This window comes from Pleurodeles waltl, chromosome 11 (genome assembly GCF_031143425.1).
Source record: "Pleurodeles waltl isolate 20211129_DDA chromosome 11, aPleWal1.hap1.20221129, whole genome shotgun sequence".
Taxonomy (NCBI): domain Eukaryota; kingdom Metazoa; phylum Chordata; class Amphibia; order Caudata; family Salamandridae; genus Pleurodeles; species Pleurodeles waltl.
The window spans coordinates 956,145,724-956,159,759 of NC_090450.1; the positions used below are offsets into that span (position 1 = coordinate 956,145,724).

Sequence of the window (14,036 nt, forward strand, 5' to 3'; positions counted from 1 at the left end):
GACTTAGACACTGTAGGGGCATATTGCTCATGCAGCTATGCCCTCACCTGTGTTATAGTGCACCCTGCCTTAGGGCTGTAAGGCCTGCTAGAGGAGTGACTTACCTATGCCACAGGCAGTATTTGGTGTGCATGGCATCCTGAGGGGGGATGCCATGTCGACTTTGCCATTTTCTCCCCACCAACACACACAGTCTGCAATTACAGTGTGCTTGTGTTACGTGAGGGGTCCCTAAGGGTGGCACAATACATGCTGCAGCCCTTAGAAACCTGCCCTGGTCACAGGGCCCTTGGTACCACTGGTACCTTTTACAAGGGACGTATGTGTGTGCCAGGGTGAGTAAATTGTGGAAACAATGGTACATTTTTTGTGAAAGAACACTGGTGCTGGGGCCTCGTCAGCATGGTCCCAGCACACTTCTCAGTCAAGTCAGCATCAATATCAGGCAAACAGTGGGAGGTAACTGCAACAGGGAGCCATTTTCCTACACGCCCCTCCAGTGCTCCTCTAAACTCCCCTGGTCTGCCCCCTGACAACACGGGTGCTTACCTGCAAGCAGACTGGAACCGGAGTACCCAGTCTCCATAGGCGCCCACGTTAATTTGGCTCCTGTTTGACCTCTGCATATAACCGTCCCGTGTTGCTGGTTTTTTGGGGTTAGCTTGAACCCCCAACGGTGGGCTACCTATGCCCCGGAGACCAAGTTTGTTACTTACCTCAAAAACTGTACTTTACCTTGCTCCTCCAGGATCTGTTGAAAATTGCACTGTCTACTTTTAAAATAGTTTTTTCCATTTTTAAAGAAAACTGCATGTACTGTCGATTTGATTGAAAGTGATGAGTATACCTATGAAAAGTGCATTTCAATTTATGTACTTGCCTGAAAACTGAATCTTGTGGTTCTAGAAATAAACAATACATATTTTTCTATATAAATTCCTATTGGTCTGGAATTAAGTCATTGAGTGTGTGTTTCTTCTAGTGCTTGTGTGTGTACAAGAAATGCTTAACAGTACCCTCTGATAAGCCTAACTGCTCGACCACACTACCACAAATAGAGCATTAGTATTATCTATTATTCCCTCAGTCAAGCTTCTGGGGAACCCCTGGACTTTGTGCACACTATATCTCATTTTAATATAGTATATACAGAGCCAGCTTCCTACAGCTACTGTCTGTACTGAGTGTCCCAAGGGATTTCACTGTATCTGTGTCAGTCTTGATGAATTGTAGGGCATCATCCACATGTTTGCCAAACAACAATTCACCATCAAATGGTATGTCCAGTATCTTACTCTGGATCACTGGGCGGAACAAAGTGATTTTAATCATCTTGGTCTGTGGAGAACCGCCACATCCGCAAGTTGCTTGAACACAGTAGTTGCCACATTGAACGCACAGTAAATTATCTCTGCAGATTATCCTTTACCCATCCTGGAGAATCTTTCTAGCTTCTTGCTTGGCGTCCTCTGGCAGCAAATCTATGTAAGTGGACATATCTGACCACATCTGGTAGTATAACGGACCAATATAGCAAGTGAGCTTGCCACTCTTACTGTTGTGGCTGCCATGGTGGAGAATCTCTTATTGATATTATTGAGCTGACGCCCATCCCTGTCAGGAGGAGAGGAAGTTGGTGTGGAGGGGTTCTTAGAGCGACATTGCTCTGCTTGCGATACCACGGAGTCTGGGTTTGGCAGCCTAATAAGACAAGTTGAAGAGTCATCGGGAGCTTTGTATTTCTTATCTAATCATGCGATAATTGCTGACACCGTAGCCGGGTTCTTCATGGCTTTAAGACCTTCTTGCCAAATAAAATCTATAATCAGAATAGCGCTCACTGATTTTTTTTGGGCGGTTTCTTCAAAATCATATAGGAAACAGTCTGTTTCTTTGTTAAGCAGTGGAAGTTCAATATTAGCTGCTATCTCCATTAAATTATGGAAGCCGCCAATGTCCTCTGGAAAAGAATGTACTGGTGCTGCCATTATTGGGGATGAGATAGTCGTCCCACGCGTTTGGTTCTGAGGTAGCATCTTGTATTTCTACCTCTTCTCGGTCTTCGTCAGTAGATGGAGCATCGTCAGCGGGGGAGAGCTAAAGTATCTGCAAACTCTGGTAGAGGGGTGGCAGGTGTCTCAGTCACTTGTGATTGTTGTGGCAATGGTTTGCAACAACTGTACAGGTTGTGGTGCTTGCGACATAGGAGTCACAGGAGCAGATAGTGCAAATCTGCGATAAGTCTTGGAGTCTACTTTGTAAATGTATTACCAGTGACATAGGCATTGAAATAGAAGGCTCTTGTTGGTCCTGCACTGACTATTCTTGATGGTATGGTTCTGAGTACGCCCTCTCAGAATAATAAACCTCCTGGTACTGTTCTTCATCATCTTCAAAGTCCTGGCATTTTACTGGGATGGATTACTAGCTACTCCAAAGGTACCTCCATCTTCAGAGTCTTAATCCTCATCTAAGAGGTGCGCAGGCAGATAGGGCAACACTTTACTTGGGGAGGTGAAGTGGAAGAATCATAGATGCAGATGATTTATCCTTTACAGAGATCAAAGACAATGGAGGAAATGTCATCTTTGTAGATGTTTTTTCTCCTGACTTTGATTGTTCTATCGTCGATGTTGTTAACTGTAAAGTTGTCCTCGACAGTAGCATAGTCTATGGTATCAGCGATGGTGTCATTGTCGATGGGGGGGGGGGGGCATCAGTGTTATCATCGTCGACGAACCCCTCATTCTCGATGGTATCATCGTTGACGAGTCCATCGTCGACGGTATTGTTATTGAGTGCAGCACTGACTGCAACTGTGAGTGCGCTGGGGAGAATTGTGTTGTCGACGGAATCTTCATCATCAACGGTAAGTTGAGGAAGGAGGTTGTCTACAGCATCTTCGTCTACTGGCATTTCAGTATCCTGGTTGTGATAATTGTCGTCCATGACAGTGGTGAGACGGAGATTATCATAAGAGACGCTGCTGTAGTAAAGGTCTAATTTGCGGTCATCGTCATTACTGTAGATGCGAACGACAATCGCGTCATCAACTGTGTCTTCATCAATGAGGGTACATCTCAGGAGCTTAGTGGATTTTTCTTGGCTTTTCTTTCTCAGAGGAAGAAGGAAAGTCATCACGCCTCTTTTTGTGCCGGGTAGTGGTATGTTTGGATTTTTTAATGAGCTTTGCAGGTGGTTCTGAGGCAATTTTTTTTTTTTTTTCCATAGTTTTAAGTCTTTTAAGGGAAGATGAAGTCCGTGAAGACTGATCACTATACTCCTCAGATAAGGGGCACTCTTTGGTCTTTAGCTTCTGTAGCCACAGTAAAAATCTACCTTCCTTATCTTTCAGAGTCTTATGATAACAGGTGTGACAGATTTTACAGTCTCTCACCTTATGCTCTGGATGGAGGCAATATATGCACTCTTTATGTAGGGTCATTTGAATGGAGCCCCCTCTTCCCACAGGTGTTACAGGCTCGGAAAAGGCCTTTCTTCTTGGTGAGTTGGGACGTAGTGTCCAGTCACAATCCGCAGTTAGTAGAAGAAATGATGATGTTTGGATATACATTCCTTTGAAAACGCTGAGAGAAACAAGTAATTTGAGCAGAACTCAATGAGATTCCAATTACACTATGCACAGTACAAAATATGAGGGAATCAACCTCTGTTGCTAGTGTTCTAGAGGGTGCTGTCGCCTAACTGGCAAATGTTTGTGGTTCGTTCCTTTTTTTTTTTTTTTTCTTTTTTTTTTAAATACAAAGAACATAGATAGGCTATAAAACATATAGAACAGTTTCACAATAAACTGAGACTCTTCTTACATACATTGCCATTTTCACTTTTGCCATAAAATGAGTTTGTCAAATTGTGGTTGCAAATGACTGTTTTAATAACCTTCACTAATACCTATCTGCTATAGTGGCTGATGCATATTATTTTCTTGACCTAATTAAAACAGAGGCAGCCTCTTCAGTGTGCTGCACTGCAAGAACAGTTCCAGTCTGTAAAGTCTATATCCGCTGGAATGAAGACATTGGCCATGATGATAATTATATTTTTTTTAAGAATCTGAATCCACACCAAACTGAAGCAGCCCTTGGAACCCATCTGATGAGTCTGTCAGTGTTCTTGATAAGATTTGACTTACCTGCCAATTCTGGATGGCGTCTTCCCAGGTTGTCAAGGAGGGACTCATAGCGGGTGGGTTCCTGTCCTTCTCCTCCTGCAAACAAATTTAGATTTTGTAAGTGTGGCAGTAGTTCCAACCTTTCTATCATTTGTATACCATGTTACACAGCAAGGTACGCAACTTGTCCCAAACAGTAGGTCCTGAAACAAGGGTGTTCAGAATAACACATTGGTATCAGCCTGGCTGCTTTTCCCACACCCCAAATCAACACTTTTCTCTTTAAGATAGGAATTTGTGACATAGACGCCTCAGAAGGGGAAGAATGATCCTCTTCTAGCTACGACGTGGCCTACCAAGACTCCGGAGTCAGTATTCTGCCTCGAGCTGCTGCACTACCGTTGTCTGGTCTTAACTCTGTAGATGTGAATCTGCTCATTTGAGCAGTCATGAACCAACCTATAGTGAGGTTTTTTTATTTTTTTTATTTTAGATACTGTATATTGGCATCCGTCAATGCCACATATATATTGTTTTTTGTTGTTGCGGTCTACCACTAGGAACATGGATCTGTGTAATATATATTTTGTGCCAGGCGGGTGGAATTGGAAAGTTGGATTAGAACACCACAGGGTGGCTCAAGTGCTTGGGTTCCAGAGTGGCAGTTGCTGCCTGGTCTCTGTGACTAATGGGCGTGAAAAACGTCCTGAACCTACGTCATGTATGGGCTTCTTTTCAGTGGCGATCAGATGCCACTAGCCCCTCGTCACCTCTTTGTTCCTAACACTGCTGCCCAAGTGATTGCCGATTTTGACTTGCTTTCACCACAGGCATCGTCACCTGTCCATCAATGTGGAGGAAGATGGGGGGGGCTCTGGATTGTAATAAAGGTATCTCATTGAGATGTCTTAAGTGCACTAACCTGATTAACTGTACGTGCGTTTCTGAGAATCAAAGCCTCCGGCATCTATACCACAGGTGTGCTCTACCATCCAACTGAAACTGCTTGTGGGATGAAAAACAAGGCCTATCAACTAATGCAGTTTCACACGTTTAGTGGCCATCTTAATACTTTGGGAAACACTCTAAAATAATCTCCATCACCTTTAAAAATGCCAGAAATTATTGTTTATGTGTGGGTAGGTGTCCCTTCCTGCACATAAACAATCATTTAAAAATGATTATTTGGCACTTTTGTGTGTGCTGCATTCTGCACACACAGATGTGCCATTAGTGATTGTTCATGTGCTGGAAGGGACACCTTCCAGCACATAAACAATCACACACCTCAACCCAGACATCTTTGCACGATGGTGCAAGGATGCCTGCGTTGGCAGCTAGATTTAGCGCCAGTGCAGGGGACAACACAGGGGTCTGCCATAGTCAATTAAATATGGCGCATCCCTGTGCTGTGAAAATGACAGAGCGTGGCGCTGCCAATTGCGGTGCAGCGTCGCACCCATCATTTTCCCATAAATATGGGCCTATATTTCTAATGATGATACCAACGCTGTGCTCCTGTTGCCCTCTTATGCATGTGATGGAGATGGTGTATTTGAAATAACAGGCAACAGTAGGAGGCAGAGGAATCCTTCTTATTGCACTCTTTCAATTTACATAAAGAATGCCCGCATTCTTTTACATTGATCCATGTATAAAACATTTTGCTTATGGAGGGTAAACTGTAGGAGGCTGGCCTGGCTTGTAGTGGGTACCAAAGGTACTTACACCTTGTGCCAGGTCCAGTTATCCCTTATTAGTGTAGACAAGGTGTTTCTAGCAGCTTAGGCTGATAGAAGGTAGCTATGGCAAAGCAGCTTAGGCTGAACTAGGAGACATGCAAAGCTCCTACTATACCACAATACACAGAGTTACTAAAAATAAAGCTATAAGTATCTCAGTGAGTACCCTCAGTAAGAAGGTAAGTAATATACACAAGTTATATGTACACAAACCCAAATCAGGTAAGTAAGAGCAAGAAAAGTAATGCAACCAGTGTAGAATTACAATAGGTTGCAATAGGAGAACATAAGTATAGGGGCAACACAAACCATATACTCCAGAAGTGGAATGCGAACCACGAATGGACCCCAGACCTATGTGAGCCTGTAAAGGGTCGCTGGGACTGTAAGAAAACAGTGTGGGTTAGAAAAATACCCCACCCTGAAAAGTAGGAGTAAAGTACACCTACTACCCCAAAAGAGCACAATAGTCGTGATAGGGGGATTCTGCAGGAAGAACAAACACCAGCAGTGCACTGACAACAGATTTCCGGACCTGAGGACCTGCAAGGCAAGGGGACCAAGTCCAATAGTCGCGACAGTGCCAGGGGGGGCAGGAGCCCAGGAAACCCCGGATGAAAGTGCATAGAAGCTGCCTCTGGTTGGAAGAAGCTTGGAGTTCTGCAAGAAAGAAGAGGACTTGGGACTTCTCCTTTGGAAGACTGATGTCCCACGTCGCGATGAAGCTTGCAGAGGTGTTCCCACGCAGAAAGACCGTAAACAAGCCTTGCTAGCTGCAAGGGTCGCAGTAGAGGTTTTTGGGTGCTGCTGAGGACCAGGAAGGACCAGGATGTCGCCACTTGGAGGAGGAGACAGAGGGGGCGCTCAGCATCTCAGAAAGCCCTCACAGAAGCAGGCAGCACCCGCAGAAGTACCCCAACAGGCACTTGGGAGAAGAGTGAACCGGAGTCCACGCAAAGTTACAAAAGGGAGTCCCACGACGTCGGAGGACAACTCAGAAGGTTGTGCACTGCAGGACGGAGTGCAGGGGACCCAGGCTAGGCTGTGCACAGAGGAAATCCTGGAAGAGTGCACAGGAGCTGGAGCAGCTGCAAATCACGCGGTACACAGCTTTGCAGTCTAGCGTGGGGAGGCAAGGACTTACCTCCACCAAACTTGGACTGAAGAGTCACCAGACTGTGGGAGTCACTTGGACAGAGTTGCTGTGTTCCAGGGACCACGCTCGACGGCATGAGAGGGGACCCAGAGGACCAGTGATGCAGTCTATTGGTGCCTGCGTTAGCAGGGGGAAGATTCTGTCGACCCACGGGAGATTTCTTCAGAGCTTCTGGTGCAGGGTGAAGGCAGGCTACCCCCAGAGCATGCACCACCAGGAAACAGTTGAGAAAGCCGGCAGGATTAGGCGCTACAATGTTGCTGGTAGTCGTCTTGCTACTTTGTTGCGGTTTTGCAGGCGTCCTGGAGCAGTCAGCGGTCGATCCTTGGTAGAAGGTGAAGAGGGAGATGCAGAGGAACTCTGGGGAGCTCTTGCATTCGTTATCTGAAGAAGTCCCCAAAGCAGAGACCCTAAATAGCCAGAAAAGGAGGTTTGGCTACCAAGGAAGGTGGATTGGCTACCAAGAGAGGTAAGAGCCTATCAGAAGACTGGCTTATGCGGAGATGGGCATCATCTGTGCCCATCAAAGCATTTCCAGAGGCTGGGGGAGGCTACTCCTCCCCAGCCCTTGACACCTATTTCCAAAGGGAGAGGGTGTAACACCCTCTCTCAGAGGAAATCCTTTGTTCTGCCTTCCTGGGCCAGGGCTGCCTGGACCCCAGGAGGGCAGAAACCTGTCTGAGGGGTTGGCAGCAGCAGCAGCAGCAGCAGCTGCAGTGGAGACCCCGGGAAGGCAGTTTGGCAGTACCCAGAATCTGTGCTAGAGACCCGGAGGATCATGGAATTGTCCCCCCAACACCAGAATGGTATACATTCCATGATCTTAGACATGTTACATGGCCATGTTCGGAGTTACCATTGTGACGCTGTACATAGGTAGTGACCTATGTATAGTGCACCCGTGTAATGGTGTCCCCGCACTCACAAAGTCCGGGGAATTTGCCCTGAATGATGTGGGGGCACCTTGGCTAGTGCCAGGGTGCCCACACACTAAGTAACTTGGCACCCAACCTTCACCAGGTGAAGGTTAGACATATAGGTGACTTATAAGTTACTTATGTGCAGTGGTAAATGGCTGTGAAATAACGTGGACGTGGCAGGCCTGTGTAAGAATTGTCAGAGCTCCCTATGGGTGGCAAAAGAAATGCTGCAGCCCATAGGAATCTCCTGGAACCCCAATACCCTGGGTACCTCAGTACCATATACAAGGGAATTAGATGGGTGTACCAGTATGCCAATGTGAATTGGTAAATTTAGTCACTAGCCTGTTAGTGACAAATGTGGAAAGCAGAAAGAGCATAACCACGGAGGTTCTGGTCAGCAGAGCCTCAGTGAGACAGTTAGGCATCACACGGGGAACACATACAAGGCACATACATATGAGCACTGGGGCACTGCCTGGCAGGGTCCCAGTGACACATAGACTAAAACAACATACATACAGTGTTATATGGGGGTAACATGCCAGGCAAGATGGTACTTTCCTACAGAAACAAGTAGAAGTGGTTAGAAAAATCGAAGCTAATGTAGAATTTGATAGTATTACTACCACCATATGTAGGAAAATGGCTCCCTGTTGCAGTTACCCCCCACGTTTTTGCCTGATATTGCTGACTTGACTGAGAAGTATGCTGGACCCTGCTAACCAGGCCCCAGCACCAGTGTTCTTTCACTAAAAATGTACCATTGTTTCCACAATTGGCACACCTCTGGCACACAGATAAGTCCCTTGTAAAAGGTACCAGTGGTACCAAGGGCCCTGTGACCAGGGAAGGTCTCTAAGGGCTGCAGCATGTTTTGTGCCACCCTTAGGGTCCCCTCACCTAACACACGCACACTGCCATTGCAGATTGTGTGTGTTGGTGGGGAGAAAAAGGCAAAGTCAACATTGCATCCCCCTCAGGATGCCATGCACACAAAATACTGCCTTTGGCATAGGTAAGTCACCCCTCTAGCAGGCCTTACAGCCCTAAGGCAGGGTGCACTATACCACAGGTGAGGGCATAGCTGCATGAGTAATATGCCCCTACAGTGTCTATGTCTGTTCTTAGACATTGTAAGTACAGTGTGGCCATATTAAGTATATGGTTTGGTAGTTTGTCAAAAACGAACTCCACAGCTCCATAATGGCTACACTGAATACTGGGAAGTTTGGTGTCAAACTTCTCAGAATAATAAACCCACACTGATGCGAGTGTTGGATTTATTAAACAAATGCACACAGAGGGCATCTTAGAGATGCCCCCTGTATTTTACCCAATCCTTCAGTGCAGCACTGACTGGTCTGTGCCAGCCTGCTGCTGAGAGACGAGTTTCTGACCCCCCTGGGGTGAGAGCCTTTGTGCTGTCTGAGGCCAGAAACAAAGCCTGCACTGGGTGGAGATGCTTAACACCTACCCCCTGCAGGAACTGTAACACCTAGCAGTGAGCTTCAAAGGCTCACGCTTCGTGTTACAATGCCCCAGGGCACTCCAGCTAGTGGAGATGACCGCCCCCTGGACACAGCCCCCACTTTTGGCGGCAAGTCCAGGGGAGATAATGAGGAAAACAAGGAGTCACCCACCATTCAGGACTGCCTCTAAGGTATCCTGAGCTGAGGTGACCCCTGCCTTAAGAAATCCTCCATCTTGATTTTGGAGGATTCCCCCAATAGGAATAGGGATGTGCCCCCCGCCCCTCAGGGAGGAGGCACAAGGAGGGTGTAGCCACCCCGAAGGACAGTAGCCATTTGCTACTGCCCTCCCAGACCTAAACACATCCCTAAATTCAGTATTTAGGAGCACCCCAGATCCCAGAAAAACAGATTCCTGCAACCTGAAGAAACAAGAAGGACTGCTGACCTACAAGCCTGCAGAGAAGGAGGAAGACGACAACTGCTTTGGCCCCAGCCCTACTGGTATGTCTCCAACTTCGAAAACCTGCAACCAGCGACGCATCTGACAGGGACCAGCGACCTCTGAAGCCTCAGAGGACTGCCCTGGACTAAAAGACCAAGAAACTTCAGTGAACAGCGGCGCTGTTCAAAACCAGCTACTTCTTTGCAACTTCCAAAGACTGCACATTTCCTGCCGGAAGCGTGAGATTTCTCACTCTGCACCCGACGCCCCCGGCTCTAGATTCAGAGAACCAACACCTCAGGGAGGACTTCCCAGCAACTGTGAGCCCGTGAGTAACAAGAGACTACCCCCCTGGGCCCCCACAGCGACTCCTGCAGAGAGAATCCAGAGGATCCCCCTGACCGCGACTGCCTGTAACAAGGGACCCGATGCCTGGAACCAGCACTGTACCCGCAGCCCCCAGGACCTGAAGCAACCGAACCTCAGCGCAGGAGTGACCCCCAGGCGACCCTCTGCCTAGCCCAGGTGGTGGCTGTCCTGAGAAGCCTCACCCCCGTGCCTGCCTGCACCGCTAGATTGACCCCCGGGTCCCTCCATTGTTTCCTATCTAAAACCTGACACCTGCTTTGCACACTGCACCCGGCTGCCCCTGTGCCGCTGAGGGTGTGTTTTGTGTGCCTACTTGTGTTTGTTCCAGTGTTCTACAAAACCCCCCTGGTCTGCCCCCCGAGGACGCAGGTACTTACCTGCTGGCAGACTGGAACCGGAGCACACCTGTCCTCCATAAGCACCTATGTGTTTTGGGCACCTTTTTGACCTCTGCACCTGACCGGCCCTGAGCTGCTGGTGTGGTAACTTTGGGGTTGCCTTGAACCCCCAATGGTGGGCTGCCTATGCCCCTGAACTGAGACTTGTAAGTGTTTTACTTACCTCCTAATCTAACCTTTACTTACCTCCCCCAGGAACTGTTGATTTTTGCAGTGTCCACTTTGAAAATAGCTTATTGCCATTTTTACAAAGACTGTATATGATATTGCTCTTATTCAAAGTTCCTAAAGTATCTAAGTGAAGTACCTTGCATTCAAAGTGTTTAATGTAAATCTTGAACCTGTGGTTCTTAAAATAAACTAAGAAAATATATTTTTCAACATAAAAACCTATTGGCCTGGAGTAAGTCTTTGAGTGTGTGTTCCTCATTTATTGCCTGTGTGTGTACAACAAATGCTTAACACTACCCTCTGATAGGCCTGCTGCACGACCACACTACCACAAAATAGAGCATTATAATTATCTAATTTTGCCACTATCATACCTCTAGAGGGAACCCTTGGACTCTGTGCACACTTTCTTACTTTGAAATAGTATATACAGAGCCAACTTCCTACACCATACAAGCATAAGTGGTCCCCCTTCTTCATAGTGCCCAGCTACAAAATAGCAGCACGCTGCTCCCCGGTGGAATTCAGGGAACTCCTGACAAACTACTGGTTGTTCTTTGGACCTTGAGCCCTACATCTCTAAATCCATAAGGTGAACCCCTAAAGTCGATTGTACTTACCTTTATGCATAGTTGCGTTTCTCTCCATAGGACTGCATTGTTCGTAAAGGCGCACAGGTTTGAACTCTTTACTTACCTGTAACTTTTAAAAACGAAAACAGAACTTATTGTCTTGCGAAGTTCTTGGTTTCAAAATATATATAAAATGAAGTGTAATTTTTCTAAATTGGTCTCAAATTTATTTTTCTATTAAAAAACCTATTGGCCTGGAGTTAAGTCATTGAGTGTGTGTGTCTCATTTATTGCCTCTGTGAGTACAACAAATCCTTAGCACTACTCTCTGCTAAGCCTAACTGCTTGCCCACACTACCACAAAAATAGAGAGTTAGTATTATCCACTGTTGCTTCTGTCAACCAATTGGGGATTCACTGGACTCTCTGGATGATGTACTCTTTTTTTGCGCCCCATATAGAGAGCCGGGTTCCTACTGCAGCTGATTCTGTTTTTCAGAACCAATGTTTAACACTATTTGCTTTTAATTGTTGAGAAATGGTGACTTACGTATGATCTTGACAAGGACATAACGGCCTCTTTCATGAAGGTAGTTGCTAGCGTATTCTGGGGAGTGTTCCATCTCACTCAAGTTTGCCAGAATTCCGTTTTCATCCAACAGGTCGATAGAAGCTGGATTAAGAGAGAGGTGTGGAGACAGTGGATGGTGGTACGTGAAATATATGTTCATGACTGACGTAAGGCTGACAGAAATGTTAGTGAGTGCTATGAACTGACCACCTCCTCCCACAGTTCTTCAGTGCTTTTTCACTAAAGGTAAGTGTCCACTTAAAATGTAACACTTTCCATCTCTCTAGCTAGATCTCTCCTACTTCGGTCTTATCTAATAATATTTCCTTTAAACTGTGCATTCTTTGCAACCTTTCCCACGTATGTGGAGGTCCTTTCTAGCTGCCCAAGTTTTAAATCCTCCCCTTTAAACCCTGCAATTGCTCACTCCTCCTTAAATTCAACCCTCCAGTGACCACTCTAAACCTGGATCCTTATCCTATTTCCTTATTCTCCTTTTCTACACCGGTACTTACCATCCGACCTACACTTGCTCTTCTCCTTCAGGCACTTGGAGAGATTGATGATTTTGCAATTCAGGTTCAGTAGCACCTGTTCATTGGCTGTGGGAGAGACCAGAATTGTAAGGCGTAGATATATACATTTTATAGAGATTTTCTGCAGTAGTAAGATGCATCATAGCATTCTAGCCCTTCATACACAACTCATGGAAACATAAAATACACTTATTCTGACATCCAGTCTCTCTGCGTGAACCTCGCTTTTTTGGGGCATGAAAGTGATCAAGAAGCAATTGGCAACTGAGGACACAATCATTGTCTTGATCATTCATATCCCAGCCAAGGGGAGAGAACCATTTCTACAAAAAATGAAGAACACCGCATTATTGAGTGCATTTTGGAATACACTAAGAACATCTGATGGGAAGTAATCCTGGAGCACACTGGCTGAGGGATAAATGGATAATAGCATGAACCATCTGGAGGGGTAGGCTGAGTCTCTATATCAACACACCAAATATCATTTTGATTTTTTGTTTTGTTCCGATCAAGCCCATTATGGTCTTGTTTATGTACCTTACAATGTAGACACTCAGCTTGCTCCCACAAACCAGGAGAGGTACCCTCCACTACACAAAAGGTACAGAGTAAATGTATATATAAACACACCAAATTCCCTTTTGGGCACCTATTTATGCAGTTATCCTGCTCAGAGAATAGGGAATGCACCACGCTATCAGTTCAGACCCTATATAGCCATATGAAAAAACACAAGTAAATAAAACCCTTGACCGCCAACTTGCATGTTTAAAATTATCTCTCATTTATAACATACAACTATTTTTGTTACTACCTCCACTGTTATATAACTATAGTAATCATATTTATAAACACAATCATACGTTCATAAAAACACATCACAATTTCAAGAAAATCCTTAAAAACCTATAATTTCTTTCTCAAATTGTAAAACAGTGTTAAAACTTTCTGTCATTAAGAAAATATTTTTGTTGACGCAGCGTTTCAGTGATATTTCGGATGGTTCACCCACCTTCTTCAGGACACAATACATTTACAACATGAAAAATGGCTTAAATATTAGTTCTGGCACCTTGCTCCACCTCCCATGCCTGGAGATTAAATCAATACGTTCTTCCGTCTGTTTGCTGGGTCAAGAACTTTCTTTCTACAAATTGGGGATTTCTCAATACTGCATGCCTCCCTATTCTTCTACACTTCCATAGTCCTAAAATGCGGGGATATTCTGTCATCTCTTCCCACCTTTCGTTTAACCTTTAGAACCTTATCTCGCTCTCACAATTACATACTGGTTTTCACCCATTTGTTCTGATGACAACCCTTTCCTCACTTCTCGTTTTTTAGTCCGCCGAGGGTCAGGATTATCCTATGTTTTTGCTTTCAATAAGTTGTTTCACATCTAGAGTAGTCAGTTCAAACTGGGCCCAACGCCTGTCTCTTCGATCAAAGGTACATAAACAAGAGCATAATGGGCTTGATCAGATAAGGGCTCCTTGAAATGCTAGATCTGTGTTACTTATCCAAAATAGTCATGAATCTTGGTGCAGCT

General features: G+C 45.6%; 1 protein-coding gene across 4 annotated transcripts in view; it reads right to left on the minus strand.

Annotated features, from left to right (window-relative positions):
* Positions 1 to 14,036, minus strand: part of C11H22orf15 (chromosome 11 C22orf15 homolog) — a 47,047-nt gene that overhangs the window by 11,489 nt on the left and 21,522 nt on the right. For 3 of the 4 annotated variants that reach the window (XM_069215187.1, XM_069215184.1, XM_069215185.1), the window contains 3 exons: positions 12,464 to 12,550; positions 11,928 to 12,050; positions 4,154 to 4,228 (listed from right to left, as the gene is read on the minus strand). In XM_069215187.1, coding sequence (XP_069071288.1) covers positions 4,154 to 4,228; positions 11,928 to 12,050; positions 12,464 to 12,550 — 285 coding nt within the window. The remainder of the gene's footprint in view (positions 1 to 4,153; positions 4,229 to 11,927; positions 12,051 to 12,463; positions 12,551 to 14,036) is intronic. The other variant, XM_069215188.1, reaches the window with a different exon arrangement.